The sequence below is a fragment of the Sceloporus undulatus genome, chromosome 4 (assembly GCF_019175285.1).
Source record: "Sceloporus undulatus isolate JIND9_A2432 ecotype Alabama chromosome 4, SceUnd_v1.1, whole genome shotgun sequence".
Taxonomy (NCBI): domain Eukaryota; kingdom Metazoa; phylum Chordata; class Lepidosauria; order Squamata; family Phrynosomatidae; genus Sceloporus; species Sceloporus undulatus.
In genome coordinates, this window is record NC_056525.1 from 60,406,135 (window position 1) to 60,425,289 (window position 19,155).

General features: G+C 43.7%; 1 protein-coding gene across 2 annotated transcripts in view; it reads left to right on the forward strand.

Moving 5' to 3' along the window:
- Positions 1-19,155, forward strand: part of PIK3C2B (phosphatidylinositol-4-phosphate 3-kinase catalytic subunit type 2 beta) — a 132,219-nt gene that overhangs the window by 81,688 nt on the left and 31,376 nt on the right. For both annotated transcript variants that reach the window (XM_042464570.1, XM_042464571.1), the window contains 6 exons: positions 512-654; positions 12,808-12,996; positions 13,767-13,860; positions 16,908-17,002; positions 18,074-18,254; positions 18,851-18,958. In XM_042464570.1, the coding sequence (XP_042320504.1) occupies positions 512-654; positions 12,808-12,996; positions 13,767-13,860; positions 16,908-17,002; positions 18,074-18,254; positions 18,851-18,958 (810 nt within the window). The remainder of the gene's footprint in view (positions 1-511; positions 655-12,807; positions 12,997-13,766; positions 13,861-16,907; positions 17,003-18,073; positions 18,255-18,850; positions 18,959-19,155) is intronic.

Consider the following 19,155-nt stretch of genomic DNA (forward strand, 5'->3'; position numbering starts at 1 on the left):
TCAGATTTGTCTACTGCAACATGTGGAGAGAAAACGAAAGGTGAGCCATTCATGCTTCTATACACCATATTATGTTCTCTGTAATATCTGAAATGGCACTCAGTGACCTGAATAATTGGATGTCTTAATACAAATGGGGTAGGCTGTGGCTCTTTGAGGCTAAATCAGGGTGACTACTTTGGTTGGTTTTAACTATATGTAGTTTTAAATTTATTTTTAAAGAATTGCTTTTGTCTTTTTTTAAAAGGATTGGTTTCTTTATTTGTATACAATCTGTTGTACATCAGTTTGGGGGCCCTGGTGGATTAAAAGGTGGTAGGTAAATTATTTTGGTAGATGGCTTTATGTTCCTTCAGCTTGACTGTGACTTATGGCAAACCAATCAGAGGACAAGATTTATTCTGAAGAGGTTTGTCATTGCCATCCTGTAAGACAGAGAGTATCACTTACCCTCATAGATGGCAGTAAGCCTGTGTTTAAAATACAGTTCTTTTCTCTCATTCTCTCACAGATTGATTTCCCTAGCTCAGCATTTGAAGTCAAGTTTACCAGCCCACCACCAGCAAAGTTCAGTCCCAAGTACAATTTCAACTGTCTCTTCGAGGGAGACCAGAAGAAGCTGAAGGAGGTGATGCAGAAGGAATCACTCTATTGGTGAGAGGATGGAGAGCACATGAGCCCTTAGGTGTACCTCTGCAGAGGCACTTGTGAATGGAGATGCCTTGCTGATTGACACTTACTGATGGTATTGAATTGAGCTTCTCAAAGGGAAACTTGGGGGCACAAAACAGATTTGTCGCTTAAGACCTCTTCCATGTACTGTTTCCAATTATGTAGGCTCTAGGTTTGGGCCTGTGTCTCTAGGGAATGCATTGACCTTGTACATTCTGATCTCTGGATGGAATATGGGGTTGAACCATGGGTTAGGAAACAAGTGGATTTCATAAAGAGAGTCTGGGGAGGTACAACTCAGCACAAAATCGGTCTATTCAACTAAGGTGTATATCTGACACAAAAGTAAACATATATTATGGCCCATGTAGCTTCAGAGGAATGGTGCCATGGGCAGGTATGGTTCTCTGGCCAGTTGTCTTACTGTTGCATCATTCTGAATGAGGTATTACTTTAACGTACTGAAACAAATCAAAAGGGAGGTAGCTGTTTTTAAGATCATCAACAGTTTTGTCTGGATGATGGCTTTGAAATGGTTTAGGATGTCTTAGTTTCTTTCAAGAACATCCTGCATGCTAAGCCAAAAAATTACTCTTGGCACTTTTTTTTAGTTGGTTGATTTGCCCCTAAAGGCCAATGAGTCTGTGGCGTGTTACAGACTGCTGAGAAGCAGCGGTTTGGCTCTGCCTCCGCTTGCAGTGTCCGGGAACTGCAGCCTTTAAACAGCGCGGCTCCCGGACGCTGCAGAGAAGGAGTGCGGAAATTGCGCTCCTTCTCAGGCCCCGGAAGAGGTGCCGCGAGTGCCAAAGGGCGCACTCGCGGCGTCACTTCTGGTGCACCACGTGCGGACGCAGAGCGTCCGCTGCGTCAAAATGGCGGTGCCCGTATGAACAGGGCGCTGCCATTTTGTACGGACTGAGTCCTCAGGACGTCCCTAATGGCGGTTTGTAACCCACCTATCTTGCTAACACTGAGACTTTCCCTCTTACTGAGTAGAACTGCTAAGAAAAGACAGATTGCTTGCCTTTCCACAGCACATGGAGAAGTTATGGGGTGTTTGGGTGAAACTGTGAATACTCTATTGATCGTAGCAACAACATTTAGAAGCTTGCAGTGTAGTGGGTTGTACATTTTATAAGGGGATTGCAATTTTTCTGGCCCTTTACTGGAGAGCAGCTGAGTGTGTGCCATCTTTCCATCTGTGTTTGCTGACAAGGATGGCTCAGATAGTAGAAGCTTCTTTCCCTGCCAATTAAGGAAAGTGTACAAAAAAGTGTTTCTTTCCTTGTCAGTCGGGGAAAGTTTTTCAGATCCCTGTATGTACTAATCAAGGAAAATGTTTAAGGAAGTGTTTCTTCAACCTGTCTCCCTTACATTCAGACAAATTGAAGGCCAACCCTTCTCAATCTTGCAGCATCCATATCTTCTAACTATAAGTAGGCCAGATCAGTTGATGACCACTGTGCATGAGTCCACCAGTGGAAGTGAATACAAGAATATCTAGGACTGACCCTAATATTAGGCCATGTGACAAGGACAGATTGATATTTATTAATTTTACTTTATGGGGATGGATCCAGATTATTACAGTTGCATAGCTCAGCTTTTCATGAATATCTCTTTGCTTGTCTCTTGTCTTCTTTTCTCAGTTTCAGAGGACAGGATTCGAAACATACTCTGATTCTCATTCTTTTGTTCTTTAATCTTTCCAACCAGGTAGGATTCAGGATATGCTTTACTGCTGGCAATGTATAATCTTCAACTAGTGACTGCCCTGTTAGGAACCACAACTGTTAAATTGTGGTTCACATCTGTGAGTCACAAGGGGGTGGAGCTAGCAGACTAGCTTTATATACCAACTTCCAGAGCCTTCCAGAGCAGTCCGGCCAGAGAGAGGAGAAGGAGAGGAGCTGTTTGGCAGCCATTTTGAGACCGTGTGCTTGAGACCGTGTGCTCATTGCTGAAGGGGAGGAGCTTCTGTGAGTCACATCTGTGAGTCACAAGGGGGCTGAGCTAGCAGACTAGCTTTATATACCAACTTCCAGAGCCGCGCGCCGTTTTAACTCAACAACTCTGCTCAAGTGGCATCAGGTTAGAATCAGATATTGAAACAGAACCTTCCCTTTAAGTGTAACTTAACAGCCAGTACATTCCTTTAAAGGAGTATTCCCAGTAGATTGACCGTTATATTCATTACTAAAGACTTTGAAGTATGGACAACGAGGGATCTGCTGCAGTCACCTGCAACTCTTGTGGGATGTTTCTCTTCTTGCCTACAGAAGTCGAGAACTTCACATGCACCAAGTGCAAGTTGGTAGCACTCTTGGAGGAGAAAGTGCAGCAGCTGGAGTCCAGAGTAGCTACACTTCAGCATATTAGGGAACAAGAGGATTTCCTGGACACAATAGAACTAACCATCTTGGATGAGTACCACGCAGAAGAAGATGCTAGGGTGGAAGAGGTCACTTGCCGAACAGAGGAGGCAGACAGCTGGAGGAATGTCACAAAGAGAAGTAAGCCAAGAAGGAATTGTTCGGGGAGTTTGCAGCTAGAGAATCGATTTGAAGCTCTTTCCCTTATCAAGGAGGATGAAGAAGAGCAGCATGGACAGACTTCAGGGACAGAGCAGGGGAGCCTGAGAGTCCCACCCGAGGGAACAGTCGCTGCTAAGCCTCGGAGGAGGCGTGTGGTCGTAGTGGGGGACTCCTTGCTGAGGGGTACAGAAGCAGTGATCTGTAGGCCTGACAAGATGTCTCGAGAGGTGTGTTGTCTTCCAGGTGCAAAGATCCGTGATGTGACATAGAGGCTCACAAGACTGGTCAAGCCTTCTGACCAATACCCCTTCCTTTTGGTCCACGTGGGAACTAATGATACTGCAAGACACAGCATTCAGAACATCAAAAGGGATTACGAGGCGCTTGGTAGGAAGCTGAAAGGAATGGATGTACAGGTTGTCATCTCGTCTCTTCTGCCAGTTGAAGGGCATGGTCCAGGAAGGGAGAGGAAAATCGTGGATGTGAACAACTGGCTTCGCAGATGGTGTCGCCGAGAAGGGTTTGGATTCTTCGATCATGGGCTGCGGTTCCATGAGGAGGGACTTCTTGCAACAGACGGGTTGCATCTCACGCCAGTTGGAAGAAATGTTTTTGCCAACAGTCTCAAGAACTTGATCAGGAGAGCTTTAAACTGAGTTCCGAGGGGAAGGGAGGCAATATTAAGGAAGGCGAAAGGGATGGCGAAAATAGTCAAACTGACATAGAGGAGACAAGGCAAACAGTGCAAGGACCCAACAGTGGGAGGCAAAAAAACTTGCACAGGCAGCAAGTAAAAGGGAACCAAGGTCTGCGATGTCTTTACACTAATGCACAGAGCATGGGAAATAAGCAAGATGAACTCGAACTCCTAGTACAACAAAGTAAATATGATATAATAGGCATCACTGAAACCTGGTGGGATGAGTCTCATGATTGGAATGTGGAAATAGAGGGGTATAACCTTATTAAGAGAAATAGGCCAAACAGGAAAGGAGGAGGAATAGCACTATATGTCAGAGATGTTTACACCAGTGAAGAGATCCTGGACATCAATCATGGAAGCCAGGTGGAGAGCATCTGGATAAGAATCAAAGGGGAGAGAAACAACAAGGATGTTACGGTGGGAGTCTACTACAGACCCCCAAGTCAGACGGAGGAATTGGATGATATCTTTCTAGAACAGATGACCACACAGTCAGAAAAGAGAGATGTAGTAGTGATGGGCGACTTCAACTATCCTGATATTTGCTGGAAGTCAAACTCAGCAAAATCCTCAAGGCCTAGCAAATTCCTCACTTGCCTGGAAGACAATTTCATGGTCCAAAAGGTGGAAGAGGCAACAAGGGGGTCAGCTATTTTAGATCTGATCCTAACCAACAAGGATGACTTGGTTAATGGGGTGCAAGTGGTGGGATCATTAGGTGGACGTGACCATGTTCTCCTGGAGTTTGTAATACAGTGGAAAGGAGAAGCCAGGCATAGTCAGACATGCATCCTAGACTTTAGGAGAGCGGATTTCAGTAAACTTAGAGAAGTATTGAGAGCGATTCCATGGTCAGAAATACTAAAAAATAAAGGAGTTCAGGACGGATGGGAGTTTCTCAAAAGAGAGATACTGAAGGCACAATTTCAAACAGTTCCAGTGAGAAAGAAAAACGGGAGGTGTCTCAAGAAACCAGGATGGATGACTAAGGAACTTTCAACCGAGCTAAGTTTGAAACGGAACATGTATAAGAAATAGAAAAAGGGGGAAATCACAAAAAAGGAATTCAAAGAAATAGCAGGCATGTGTAGGGGTAAAGTCAGAAAAGCTAAAGCGCAGAACGAACTCAGGCTTGCTAGAGAGGTTAAGAACAATAAAAAGGGCTTTTTTGGATATGTCCGCAGCAAGAGGAAGAAGAAGGAAACAGTAGGGCCACTTCGTGGAGAAGATGGCAAAATGCTAACAGAAGACAGAGAAAAGGCAGAATTACTCAACACCTTCTTTGCCTCAGTCTTCTCAGAAAAAGAAAAGGGTGCTCAACCTGAGGATAATGGAGCAGAGGACAGAATAGGGGAATTTCAGCACAGAATAAGTAAAGAGATAGTAGAGGAACACCTTGTTAATCTAAATGAATTTAAGTCTCCGGGACCAGATGAACTCCATCCAAGGGTATTAAAAGAACTGGCAAATGTAATATCGGAGCCATTGGCAATAATCTTTGAAAATTCCTGGAAAACAGGAGAGATCCCAGCAGACTGGCGGAGGGCAAACGTTGTCCCCATCTTCAAAAAGGGGAAAAAAGAGGATCCCAACAATTATCGTCCAGTTAGTCTGACATCAGTACTAGGAAAGATTCTGGAGCAGATAATTAAACAGATAGTCTGTGAACATCTAGAAGGCAATGCCATAATCACAAAAAGTCAACACGGGTTTCAGAGAAACAAGTCATGCCAGACAAACCTAATCTCTTTCTTTGATAAAATTACCAGCTTGGTAGATGAAGGGAATGCTGTGGATATAGTATATCTTGATTTCAGTAAGGCCTTTGACAAGGTTTCCCATGACATACTTGCAAACAAGCTGGTAAAATGTGGGCTAGACAAAGGAACTGTTACATGGATCTGTAATTGGTTGAGCAGCCGAACCCAAAGGGTGCTCAACAATGGCTCCTTTTCATCCTGGAGAGAAGTGACCAGTGGGGTCCCACAGGGCTCTGTCCTGGGCCCAGTGCTATTCAACATCTTTATCAATGACCTGGATGACAGAATTGGGAGCATACTTATCAAATTTGCAGATGACACCAAATTAGGGGGAATAGCTAATACCCCAGAGGACAGGATCAAGATTCAAAATGACCTGAATAGACTAGAAAGCTGGGCCAAAGCTAACAAAATGAAATTCAACACAGAGAAATGTAAGGTATTGCACTTAGGGCGGAAAAATAAAATGCACAGATATAGGATGGGTGACACCTGGCTGAATGAAACTACGTGTGAAAGGGATCTAGGAGTCCAAGTAGACCACAAGTTGAACATGACTCAACAGTGTGATGCAGCAGCTAAAAAGGCCAATGCTATTTTAGGCTACATCAATAGAAGTATAGTGTCTAGATCAAGAGAAGTAATAGTGACACTGTATTCTGCTCTGGTCAGGCCCCACCTAGAATATTGTGTCCAGTTCTGGGCGCCACAATTCAGAAAGGACATTGAGAAACTGGAGCGTGTCCAAAGGAGGGCGACAAAAATGGTGAAGGGTCTGGAAACCATGCCCTATGAGGAACGACTTAGGGAGCTGGGGATGTTTAGCCTGGAGAAAAGAAGGTTAAGAGGTGATATGATAGCCCTGTTTAAATATTTGAAAGGATGTCATATTGAGGAGGGAGCAAGCTTGTTTTCTGCTGCTCCAGAGAACAGGACCCGGAACAATGGATGCAAGCTGCAGGAAAAGAGATTCCACCTCAACATTAGGAGGAACTTCCTGACAGTAAGGGCTGTTCGACAGTGGAATGCACTCCCTCGACAGTGGAATGCACTCCCTCGGAGGGTGATAGCGTCTCCTTCCTTGGAGGTCTTTAAACAGAGGCTGGATGGCCATCTGTCAGGGATGCTTTGATTTGGATTTCCTGCATGGCAGGGGGTTGGACTGGATGGCCCTAGTGGTCTCTTCCAACTCTATGATTCTATGATTCTATGAAATAAATGTCTGCTTTTCATGTCTCTGAACTCTCCTTTTCATGATCAGACTTCTCTTGTCAGGGAGATCCTTGTGATCTCAATACAAATATGAATGGAGACAATTCTGACACTCCCTAACAGGTCATTGAGAGCCTATCCAATAAAGAATCCAGAAAGATTTTCATAGTGGAAATGGCCTATTTTATCCTAAAATAGGATAAACCTGCAAATAGGAAATGTTTTAATTAAAGATATAGAAACCCCCTTAAACATGCAAGCTGATGCTGAAATTTCTTTTTTCTTTTCTTTAACACTTCCTCACCCAGCCAAATTGCTGCAAATTAAGTCTGAATAAACCCTGGTGGACACAGAAAACAATGGAATTCAACAATGACATTGTGCAGTTGCCAAGTGAGTGAACAGAGCAGGGCAGATTTAGATAAAGCCTAGTGTGAAAACAAGCACAGATTGTCTTTCTAAGCACATTCAAAAAAGAGGAAACTCCCTGCTCCCAATTGTATTTGATGATTCCAACATATTCATAACTACTGTGTATGTCTGGAATGAATATTTATTTTATTTTATTTGGTCAGGTGGCTGGTGTTATCCCTATTAATTTGTTGGCTGCATCTAGTCCTCTTCTTTAGACACCCATCCCCATAACATCCAGTTTTCCTCCCATTTTTTGATGCAGACATGTGAAGCCTAGGATGGCGAACATGAAATGGCAGGGTGGGGGTGTAACTGTGCAAGACTCTCCTCACCCCCTTCCCCTCATCCCAGCAGCTGTTTAGCCAAAAGCAATTATGTTTTCTGCCGCAATTGCTCAGGGGTGGGCAGGCCCTTCCTAGCATTGTGGAAGAGGCAGTGCCACATCCTTTCCTGCTGGCTTTGGGTCATAGCTGGGGTGGGAAGTTCTCATGGGTGGGCAACACTTTAACTCTCCTTCATCTTTGTTCTGGTCTAAATGAATGAATTTCCTGGAGGTGGTTAAAGGAAACTGGTGGGAACAGAGCTAGCCTTATTATGTGATTGCCCCTCCTGTCTAGCTTGGCCAGCATCCCTACATCCAGCCTCCCTGCTATTCCAGTAACAATGCAACCATCCTGATCTTGATAGCCTGGGATTCCAGCTGCAGTCTCTCACAAAACTGACCCAGCTCTTCTATGCATCTCAGGCCACCTCACCCACTGCCTTGCCGATGAAGCCCCAAAATGCTTAATCTGAAACATGTCTCAATCCTGAGAAGCTGTTTTCAGAGCTGAGGGTTCAACAGAAGTGTAGCGGACCACATAGGCATTGCCAAAAAAGAAAAGACAATGAAAGGAAGGCAGATTAGTGTAAAATTTCCATATGCCAGTTCGTATGAATGTCTAAATATGAATATGAACAAATTGACATTTTACACCTATCTCCATTCCTTTTATTGTCTTCTCTTCCAGACATTTATAAATATTTATATATGTACACACACACACACATACACAGCAGGAGGGGAAGAGAGAGAGAAGCAATTAACGTAGACTTGAAAAACATAACATAAGTAAAACATTTGGGCTTAAGATGACACTGAGCTGCATTTAAGCTGGCTGTTAAGTATATCATCATTGTAAGGAAAATTGGGACCAGATGTGTTCTTTACCCACTCAGGTTGATATCCTGCATTGTATCCTTCCCTTCAGCCCCTCCCTAGGGTACTGTGATGGCCCTTTACTGGCTGGAGGGAGGGTACGGGGAGGCATCCCTGGGGTGCAGCTTGTGATGGAAAAGCCAGGCAGAAGCCATCCAGGCAGCACATGGTTGCAGTTCTGGAAGTGTGACAAAAGACCTGTTATCACTCTCTGAGATCTCCAACAGCTCACAGAACTGCACTAGGAGTAACTGTCATCAGTCTGTCAAATCCCCAGCCAATCGCTGCAGACAACAACTCTCTTTTTTTGGATGCAGATCTGTAGCTGGGTGCTGCCTCAGCAGCTCCTGCCCTCCCTCCCTGACCAAGAAATAGCAGTGGAAATGTATTCCAGGCTCATGAAAGCTATGGGCTGTGTTTGTGTGGACTTAATACTCATGTCCATATAACCTAGAGTTTTGTGTATGTATATCGTCAGTAGGATTCCAGATCGTTTGCTGTCTGGGTATTAAGTTTTGATGTAGAACCTTGAACAACTGCTTTTTGGTTTACCACCCAAAGGATTCCCCAGCCAGCTCTAGTTGATTGCAACTTCAATAATCTTTTATATGGCTCTTTCTCTTTAAATCAGTCTTAGACCAGAAGGCCCTTCAAATAGAGAGTTATCCTCTGTAAATTAGGAAACATAGGTGGGATACAGACTTCCCCTTTGAGGCAGCCTGCACCCATCCCTTTCCCCGACGGATCGGGGCCTGAGCAGCCACAGCGGCAGCCCCGGAGGCCCTGATCCACCGCTTCCCTGTGGCCTGGAAAGGGGTGTCCTTGGGGCTTCATGCCTCAAGGACACCCCGACAATGGCGAGGAAAGCGAGAAAAGGGCTGCTCCGCCCCTTTCTCTTCCGTATCGCTGGCACGGCCCTTTAAAGGCCGTGCCAGCAATGCGCACAGTGAAAGGAGCTCCGTTTCAGAGCTCCTTCTGGTGCTGCTGAAAGGGCGCCAGGACATCATGCCCGCGCCGTGCCGTTTTGATGCAGCGCGTCCATCATGTCAAAATGGTGGCACCCATGTAGACAGGGCACCGCCATTTTGACGTACGGAATACGCCCTAGGGTTATGAGCGTGTAAATGGTGCACACTCCCTAACCCTAGAATCGCTGCCGCCACACTACATTTTGGCAGTCTGTATCCTGCCATAGTCACCAGGAGTGGGTGGGTCCAGGCTTCTTGATCCCTTTGCATCTTTATCTTTACACAATGATCAGGATGTCCCACTACTTAGCCACTTTTTAAAATTTCTATTATATTAAGAAAGTGAGTTTCTACTTGTGGCATTCCTGTCTAGGCCATGGCCAGGGGGTATGTCTTCCTTTCCTGAACAGTAGACAAATGAATTTTTGTTTCCCTTCCATTCCTTCCTCTGTCACTCCTAGACTGCATTTTCATTTTCTGATCATCCACATCTTTCCAAATGTTTCTTTCATATCCCACATTGTTGATGTTTCAGCTGGCCTTGCATTGACCTGAATTGATTGGCAACATGACAGCAGGCCCACTAGGACCCAGACAAAAGCAAGGCATGCAACTTTCCAGTTGGTATCTGAGCCACAGAGGAGGCAAATCTCTTCTCAGTATAAGGCTTAACTCTGGAAGCTGTAAAAATAGTGTCCCTGAATACATACTTTTCCTTCATGGCTGAGTACTAACTCATTGCCACTCATCTGGAAGATATCTAAGCTTTTATGGTCTAAGAGGGTTACTGCACAGTAGTCGTAAGTCTTGTGACATCACTTTCATGGAAAATACTACTAGCCATCATACCCCACTCCGTTGTGGCCAGAACCTTTGCTTTGCATTCCAGGATATTTAAGGTGATAGTATTATAAAACATATGGTCTACTTAATATTCATCTATGCTAAGTTTGCAGGAGGTTTAATTTTCCCCCAACTCCCACCCAGCCTTCAGAGGCTGATCGAACAGAGGAGAAAGAATTCAAGGGGCGTTGTAAGAAAGAGCAGAGGTCTTTCAGTGTGTCTGAATGGCTCCATCAGTTGTAACAAGAGCCAGCCTATTTTCTCAGTGCTCTTGTACATATGTCTGGCTGTAGCCTCATTTTTTTCTGCTGCCCTTTGGGCAGGTGAACCTTTGATTCCACTAAACTGGGGGTGGAATTGCTTCCAGTTCTTTCATTAGCCACCTGATCCCATCTTGTTCCTGGAGAGACAGTGACTGATACATTGGAACACACTGCAGCACTGTTCCATATTATAGGAAATGTAGTGGCTTTTTTTCCTGATGTCTTTGCTGCTCTCTAGTGGCCACACAAATCCACACTTCTGCTCTGGGAATGATCATCAAATGAGAGAGACCCTGCAGTCCCCCTGACTCAAATAGAGCTCCAGGAATCATCTTCCATTTGTCATTTTCTTGTGTTTCCCAGCTGCCAACTCTGTTTGTTTCTTTGCCACAGAAAAGACCATTGATGAAAAAACAGAATAGATCTTTTGATTGGTAGCACTGGGAGTCCACTGTCTAGAAACATGTGATTCAGGCTGTGTTCATATGAAGGAACAGCATATGATGAGGTGGGATAAGGCCCCCTTTTTTTTATTATCATGGTTATCATTCCCAAAATCATCTAAGTGTTATGCAGAAATGAGATAAAATCAGTCCCTGATTGCAGTCTCAGAACCTAGTAGACACAAAATAAAAGGAAAAAAGTCTGAGACAAGAAAAAGCAAACAAAGGTCTGCTACAGACTGGTGCTATGCATCGGCCTGGGGCTGATTTCATGGCTTGAGAGAGCGGAGCGTCCACACGCTCCCGAGCCATATTGCGTGCTGCAAGTGCCATCTTGGCGTGCCCCCATACAGATGGGGCACGCAATGATGACATCCGTGTTGTGCAGTGCCCAAAAAGTGCAGTGCAGGCGACATCAGTGTGCGCGTGTGCCCTAAAAAAACCTGCTGTAAGTGGGGGTTTTTTAAGGCTCCCCGAGGCGGCACCATTTAGTTGCTGCAGCCCCCATTGGGGGCAGAATGGGGTGGCGTCTCTCCGCCTCTTTCTCCCTGTCTGTCAAGCCCCAAAGTTAGGTAACCAGGTTTTAAAGTTACATCAATTGGAACAAATGGGCCTCCATGTTTTTTAAGTCAGAAATGGACAGTGTTTGGCCCTGCAGATGTTATGGGTCTACAACTCTCTGAAGAAAGAGGCTCCTCCCTCCTTAACTGTCATCTTCCAGCCTGAGAGGGAGTGATCAGGCAGACCCAGCTCCATCAGGGATAGCCTGAAGGAAGAGACTCCTCCCTCCTTAACTGTCATCTTCTGGCCTGAGAGGGAGTGATCAGGCAGACCCAGCTCCACCAGGGATAGCCTGAAGAAAGAGGCTCCTCCCTCCTTAACTTTCATCTTCCGGCCTCCTATTCCCCTCCATCTATGCTCTGACTGTGTGGGGGACAGGCTTGCATACCCTAATGAAGTTGTGAGCTATGCTGGCGGTGGTATAATAGCCACCGGTAGGGCCTCCCATGCCAGACAGGTCACAACCGAAGGGTCTAACCAAGAGCGCCAAAGGCAGAATAGGCTCTCTAGCCTTATGGCAACCATCCTAGAAGAAGGAAAACACTAATGCCAAACCTGGGCAGATGGTGCTCATCTAACCCTGTAAGGTCAACCATCTAAGAGAAGGAAACTCTAATCAAACCTACGAGAACCTTGCTGCCACCGTCCATGCTTGTCAAGGCCTCAGCAGTCGAACCTCTGGTTTAAAGGTTGAGGCCAGTTCTGTGCACGCTGCGCTCCACCAGAAAAATCCATTGCACAGGCTCGAAGGATACATACAACGTCATCAACGCGCTTGTAGAAAGCACGGATGAATCCTTCCTGAATCTTCGTTTGCGAAGTAAAGCCAAGACAGACAACTCTCTTACAGTCTTACTCAGCATAGTCAGAGCTGCAGGGAATTGCAATCTAGAACTAATTCTCGGACAGTTGCTAACCTCTCCTTTTAACGTGTACACAACCACACACATTCTCCTTCTGCAAACACAATGTACAGAAATCTATTTCTTTCTCTCCTATCACTTCTTGACTTATTCCTTTATTTTGCATAGAATGGGATCTCAGGCTCTTTCAAAACAAAGCCTCCTTAAATCAGACCAAAGATCCATCTTGTCTAGAATACTTATACTAATGATCTTGGAAGCTTTCCAGAGAGGATATGCAGAGGCATATCAGCTCCAAACATGGAGATTTTATTTAGCCATCATGGCCAGTAACCCTTGTGTCCCCAGACTGATCTTCTGCTTCTCATTACAGGCTAACAGATGCTGATCGGAAGCAGCTATGGGAAAAGCGTTACTACTGTCATTCCGAGCCAGGCTCATTACCTCTGCTGCTTGCTAGTGCCCCAAGCTGGGAGTGGACCTGTTTGCCTGACATCTATGCCCTGCTGAAACAATGGACGCACATGAATCACCAGGATGCCCTTGGGCTCCTCCACGCAGCGTAAGTCATGTTGATCTCAGTGTTATAAGGCTCTAAGTTATGGCTAGGGAATGTATGACCTTCCAGATGCTGCTGGACTGCAACTTTCATCAGCTCTAGTCAGTGTACACAGCAGTGAGGGATCCTGGATGTATGATAGAAGGATCTATGATTCAATCTCACTGGGAGGGACACACATTCCACAGCCCTACCCTAAGATAAAAGTCTCTGGTCCTTTGCAGACTGGTCACTTAGAAACTTGGTTTCCCCAGTTCCCACCCCATGCTGGTGATTAGATTAAAGAATGCCTCTTCATCAGATTTTCATTCAACCAATTTCAACAAATTATACTGAGATTTTCTTGCTGTACATTGCAACAGAGCTCTAATATTACAGTTGCATAGCTCAGCTTTTCATGAATATCTTAAGAAAAACACAATGTTTACCACAATGGAGAATTAACACATGCCCTTGTATCTAAAATGATATTACAGTATATATCTACAGGGGCTAATGCTTTAATAAAAAATTATATAATTATTATGAATCATTTTACACCATATATATTCCAAACAGTAGCACACATGTTTCAGTATCTGAAAATGCTTGCCATAGATTATGCCATGTGCATATATACAACTGTTGTGAACTCGATGCTTTTCTAAACAAGTGTGTAGTTGATTGGCTGTGCCACTACACTATTGCAAATGATTGTCCATATGGTGTGTTGAGGGGACAGAATCTGTTGGGGATCTGTTGTAAACTCTTACTACTGGTGTATGTGCCTACAGGTTCCCAGATCAGGAAGTAAGGAGAACAGCAGTGCAATGGATTGATTCCATATCTGATGCTGAGCTACTGGATTATCTGCCCCAACTGGTACAGGTGAGTCAGTGTGCTGAGTGAAGGGAGATCCATCCTCTTGCCAAGTTAGCTGTGAGGTCTTTAGGATCCATTTACTTGCACTGATGTCAATGACTTGTATCACAAGACAGTGTTAAACATTGCAATGAAGTTGTTGTAGCAGGCTGCCCAGTGTTGGGTGGTGTTTTTCTAAGTAGTTGGAATTTCAGGAGCCTACATAAGTGGAACAGTTTATTTCTCGAACCTTGAGGAGCGGTTGCTTGCCTCCTACTAGTGTTTGCTACAGATAACAGTGGAGTCAGACTTAAAACAGGATGACATAGACCAAAGAACTTTAAACAAAGGGCAAATTTCATTGACAGTGAGACTTGGAGCTTAAGTCACATCAGATCATGCTCTTGAATTCTGCAATTAATTGGGAATAAATTCTGCCCCCAGTTTTTTTTGATACAGAATCCGCTGCACTTTGAATAGTTTCTCTAGGACAACTCTCCCAATCTTATTTCCTCCAGTTGTGTTGTTGAACTGTTGCTGTGTGCCTTCAAGTAGTCACATTAGCAACATGAATATGAACCTATCATAGGGTTTCGTTAGCAAGATTTATTCAGAAAGGATTTGCTATTGCCTTCCTCTGAGGCTGAGAAAGTGGACTTGCTCAAGGTCTCCCAAGAGGATTTCCTGGCTGAGTGACAATTTGATTTTCCCCAAATGTGGGAGCATTTTTGCATTGTTTTCCCCCATCCCAGCTCATTTTAGGCTAGATGAAATCTTTTTTTTTAATAACAGAAAGTGACCCAAAATCACTGTTTACTTTCTGATTTTAAAAATAGCTCTTTGGGGGCCTAAAATTTGGGGTCGGGGAGAGAACATGCCAAAAATGACCCCATGAGATAGCATTTGGGAGCAAAAAAGGTGTTTCTAAAAAATCTTGATCCCTGAGAAGTTCTGAGGGCCACAAAATGGCCATGGAGACCACATATAGCCTACAGGCTACATCTTGTATACCCTTGTTCCTAGCCATTTTGATAATGATGGTACATGAAAGACAGTATAAAGCAGTGCTTGTCAAAGTGGCAGTTCACAGACTGGTACCAGTCTCTGAGCCATCATCTGCCAGCAACTGGCACCACTGCATTGGGTAGCTTTCTACTGCAATTCCTCTGCTGGAATTCAAATGCAGTAGTCTTAACAGTTAGCAGTTTTATCCACCATGGAGTTGTCTTATCACCTTTTAAAGCACATTGGCGCCCCTTGCTTCTACCATTCTTTAACTGTGTGCTGCATGAAGATGTTCTTCTTTTCGAAGGAATATCCAGGGGAAATAGTAGGGAGGGGGGAATGGGGAAATAAGAGAATGGAGAAAGAAACACGTGAAGCTATGTTTTTATGTAATTTTCTTTGTTATACGATTTGTATATGGAATATAAATATGAAATAAAATATTTTAATAATTAAAAAAAGAAAAGAAAAAAGAAGATGTTCTTCCTTTCATTTATCCTTTATCTCCCACTTTTCTGCTTCCTCAGAAGATCCTGGGTTCTAGTACTGTGAGAGAAGGGAAAAATCTTCTCACTGTCAATTTTCTCATACACTTTTATCATGTCCTCCCTTACTAAACTTAACTTAGTTGTTCCAAGCATTATTACCATTTCTTCTAAAGTTGCTTCTGCACCCTGATCATTCTGGTGATACTTAATACTTGTAAAATACCTTTAACACTTGAAAAGCACAGTGTTTGACAAGAGTTGTGTTGGTGCAATATAAATACTGACTATTGTTATGATAGTCAATGTTATAGAGGGGGATGTGTGTTGAACTTGGACTGGGATGACCTGGGTTCAAGAAATGAAGTTCACAGAATGTCTCCAGTTAAGCCATTCTTTTTGTGTGCCCAACTTACTTCTCATATGAGTTGTTGATTTAAGCTGCTTGGCCACATGTGCAACCCTAGAAATGAAGGGCAGGAAGTAATGTAATAAATGAATAAACCTTGATAACATGAGTGGATTGGATTATCAAAGAACCTCAGAAGGGTTGGTTACTCATAGCACTCTGTAATTGTATTGATTGTGGTTGTTCAATCCTCCTGTCCAAAATTTTGTGCAGAAATTTGCATCCAGTTTCTCACTTGTCTTTTTGGCCCTCTGCATCTGCAGCTCTGTGGATTAGTTAAGAAAATGACATAGAATCGTAGAGTTGGAAGAGACCACAAGGGCCATCGAGTCCAACCCCCTGCCGTGCAGGAAATCTCAAAGCATACCTGACAGATGGCTGTCCATCCTATGTTTAAAGACCTCCAAGGAGGGAGATTCCACCACACTCTGAGGGAGTGTGTTCCACTGTCAAACTGCCCTTACTGTCAGAAAGTTCCTCCTAATGTTGAGGTGGAATCTCTTTTCCTGTAGCTTGCATCCATTGTTCCAGGTCCTGTTCTCTGGAGCAGCAGAAAACAAGCTCGCTCCCTCCTCAATATGACATCCCTTCAAATATTTAAACAGGGCTATCATATCACCTCTTAACCTTCTCTTCTCCAGGCTAAACATCCCCAGCTCCCTAAGTCGTTCCTCATAGGACATGGTTTCCAGACCCTTCATCATTTTAGTCACCCTCCTTTGGACACGTTCCAGTTTCTCAATGTCCTTTTTCAGTTGTGGTCCCCAGAACTGGACACAGTATTCCAGGTGGGGCCTGACCAGAGCAGAATAGAGAGGCACTATTACTTCCCTTGATCTAGACACTATACTTTTATTGATGCAACCTAAAATTGCATTGGCTTTTTTAGCTGCTGCATCGCACTGTTTACTCATGTTCAACTTGTGGTCTACTTGGACTCCCAGATCTCTTTCACATGTAGTTTCATTCAGCCAGGTGTCCCCCATCCTATATCTGTGCATTTCATTTTTCCACCCTAAGTGCAGTACCTTACATGTCTCCATGTTAAATTTCATTTTGTTAGCTTTGGCCCAACTTTCTAGTCTGTTCAGGTCATTTTGAACTTCAATCCTGCCCTTTGGGGTGTGTATCTTGCTCAGATATCTAATAAAAAACAACAATCTATTCTCTTAAAGGCTCTCAAATACGAATGCTACCTGGACAGTCCCCTGGTGCGGTTTCTTATGAAGCGAGCAATCTGTGACCTGAGGATCACTCACTACTTTTTCTGGTAATGTTGGTGGATATATTATTATTATTATTATTATTATTATTATTATTATTATTATTAACCTTTATTTATGAAGCGCTGTAAATTTACACAGTGCTGTACATACAATCTTTTAGTTAGACGATTCCCTGCCCACGGGCTTACAATCTAAAAAGACATGACACAGAAGGAGAAGGGAGTGGTGGAGGGAAAGGGTAAGAGGTCCAGCAGTTCCTCTCTACCTCCAAGGCCTGGACCAAGGCAGATGAACTGAAGGGGCTATAGTTCCCTTAAGGAAAAAGAAAGAATTTTCATAAGCTGTTATGGTTCTGATTTTTGCTATCTGAGGCCAAAGGATGTTTCAAGCTATTTTTATCCCAAAGTATACAACATTTAGGTTTAATTCATTATACCATCCACCTTTGAATAAAAGGTTTCTTTGTTAAAATCCCACCATGCATAGATTGTAGGCAGATACTTTATATCCTCTGTGTTATTTTTTCATTTGGAAATCTGTTCATTCAGAAGGTGATAATTTGGTTCAAAACTAGGTTACTAAAAAATTCTGCTGCCTACCTCTCTATATTTTTCTATCCGTGTTTTATCTTCTCAGTGAACATTTCAAGCCATTATGAGAAACATTTTTTTAAATGTTTATTATGTTTCAGGAGGTGTAGAACCTGAGTATTTGTTTGACCATTTCCCATGAGTACCCTTTAAAATGTTTAATTACCAAAACTTCCAGAATACCTTTCATTTATGTGCATCTGCTGGTAAATTTTTGGGAACTTTTTTTTGGAGGGGAACAAGTAAAACCAAACGTCAGTGATCAAGTGAGTCATGAGCACTCAATAGATTTGATTTGGTAGGAGAGGACAGGACAGGAAGAGCCTTTCCCAAACTAGAACTCTCCAGATGAGTGACTACTATACCCATCATTTCCAGGCATCTTTGTGTTGAAGATGGTGTATGTTATAGTTCACCACATCTGGAGGATGCCACATTGGGAAAGACTGATTATAGATGCTTGAAACATAGATATCTTCTGCCCAAACCCTATTGTTACCAGTGACAGTGTTCCCATTTTCATAGGTTGCTGAAAGATGGTCTCAAGGATTCTCAGTTCAGTATCCGTTACCAGTACCTGCTAGCAGCTCTATTGTGTTGCTGTGGGAAGGGCCTACGAGAGGAGTTTGACCGTCAGTGCTGGCTTGTTAACACCCTGGCAAAACTGGCGCAGCAGGTTCGTGAAGCTGCTCCATCATCCCGACAGGTACATTCATTGTGGACTTCATTTATCTTCTACTATGATCCAGGGAGATATTGGGACAGCAAGATCTGGTTATTTGTTGTATAATACGGCTAAATACAAATTTAGCTGTTATCCCAGCTAAAACTACTCATGTGTGTACCAGGAATGGGCAGCGTGTTTGCCTTAACTGCAAGCACACTGAGATGAAATTTCAAAACTCTTTTCTTTCCCTTCTTGACTTTTGCCATGCCCTTCATACCAAACCAAAGCTGCAATTTCTTTAAAAGCTTAAAACCTGGAAGCAGTAGATATAACACAGATCTGTGAAATGTAATTGTATATTGGACCACGTGTAGAATTTATGCATTTTGCTTTTGCTCTATAAATTCACAGCATGTGGGCTATCTTGATATAAAATGTGGGAGACATAGGTTGCTGTAGCAGACAGTGCTCCAGAAACATAAGGGGCAGAATAGACACCCTATAGGAAAGTGTCCTGTGTGTTAGGATGACTTGTGAGCATGGACCTGCTAAAGAAGGGATGGGAGAGGCACTTGGGCAGACTGAAGGTCTGATAATGGGCATTCTTCATTCAACTACTGTGTGTTTTTTCTCAGGCCATCCTTCGTGAGGGGCTGGAGGATGTAAAGCAATTCTTCAATGTAAATGGCTCCTGTCGGCTACCGCTTAGTCCTAGCCTGCTGGTGAAGGGGATTGTGCCCAGGGTATGTTTTTGATTGCCAGAAACAATGGCACACCCTATAACAATGAGACAGTTTTTTTTTTTAACACAAGGGTGGGAAACATATGGCCCTCCAGTTTATATTTGGCTGCAACTGGCATCAGTCCTAACTAGCATAGCCCATGGTGAGGGATGATGAGAGTAACATTCTATTCCTATTTTAACAACTTAAGGGGCAAC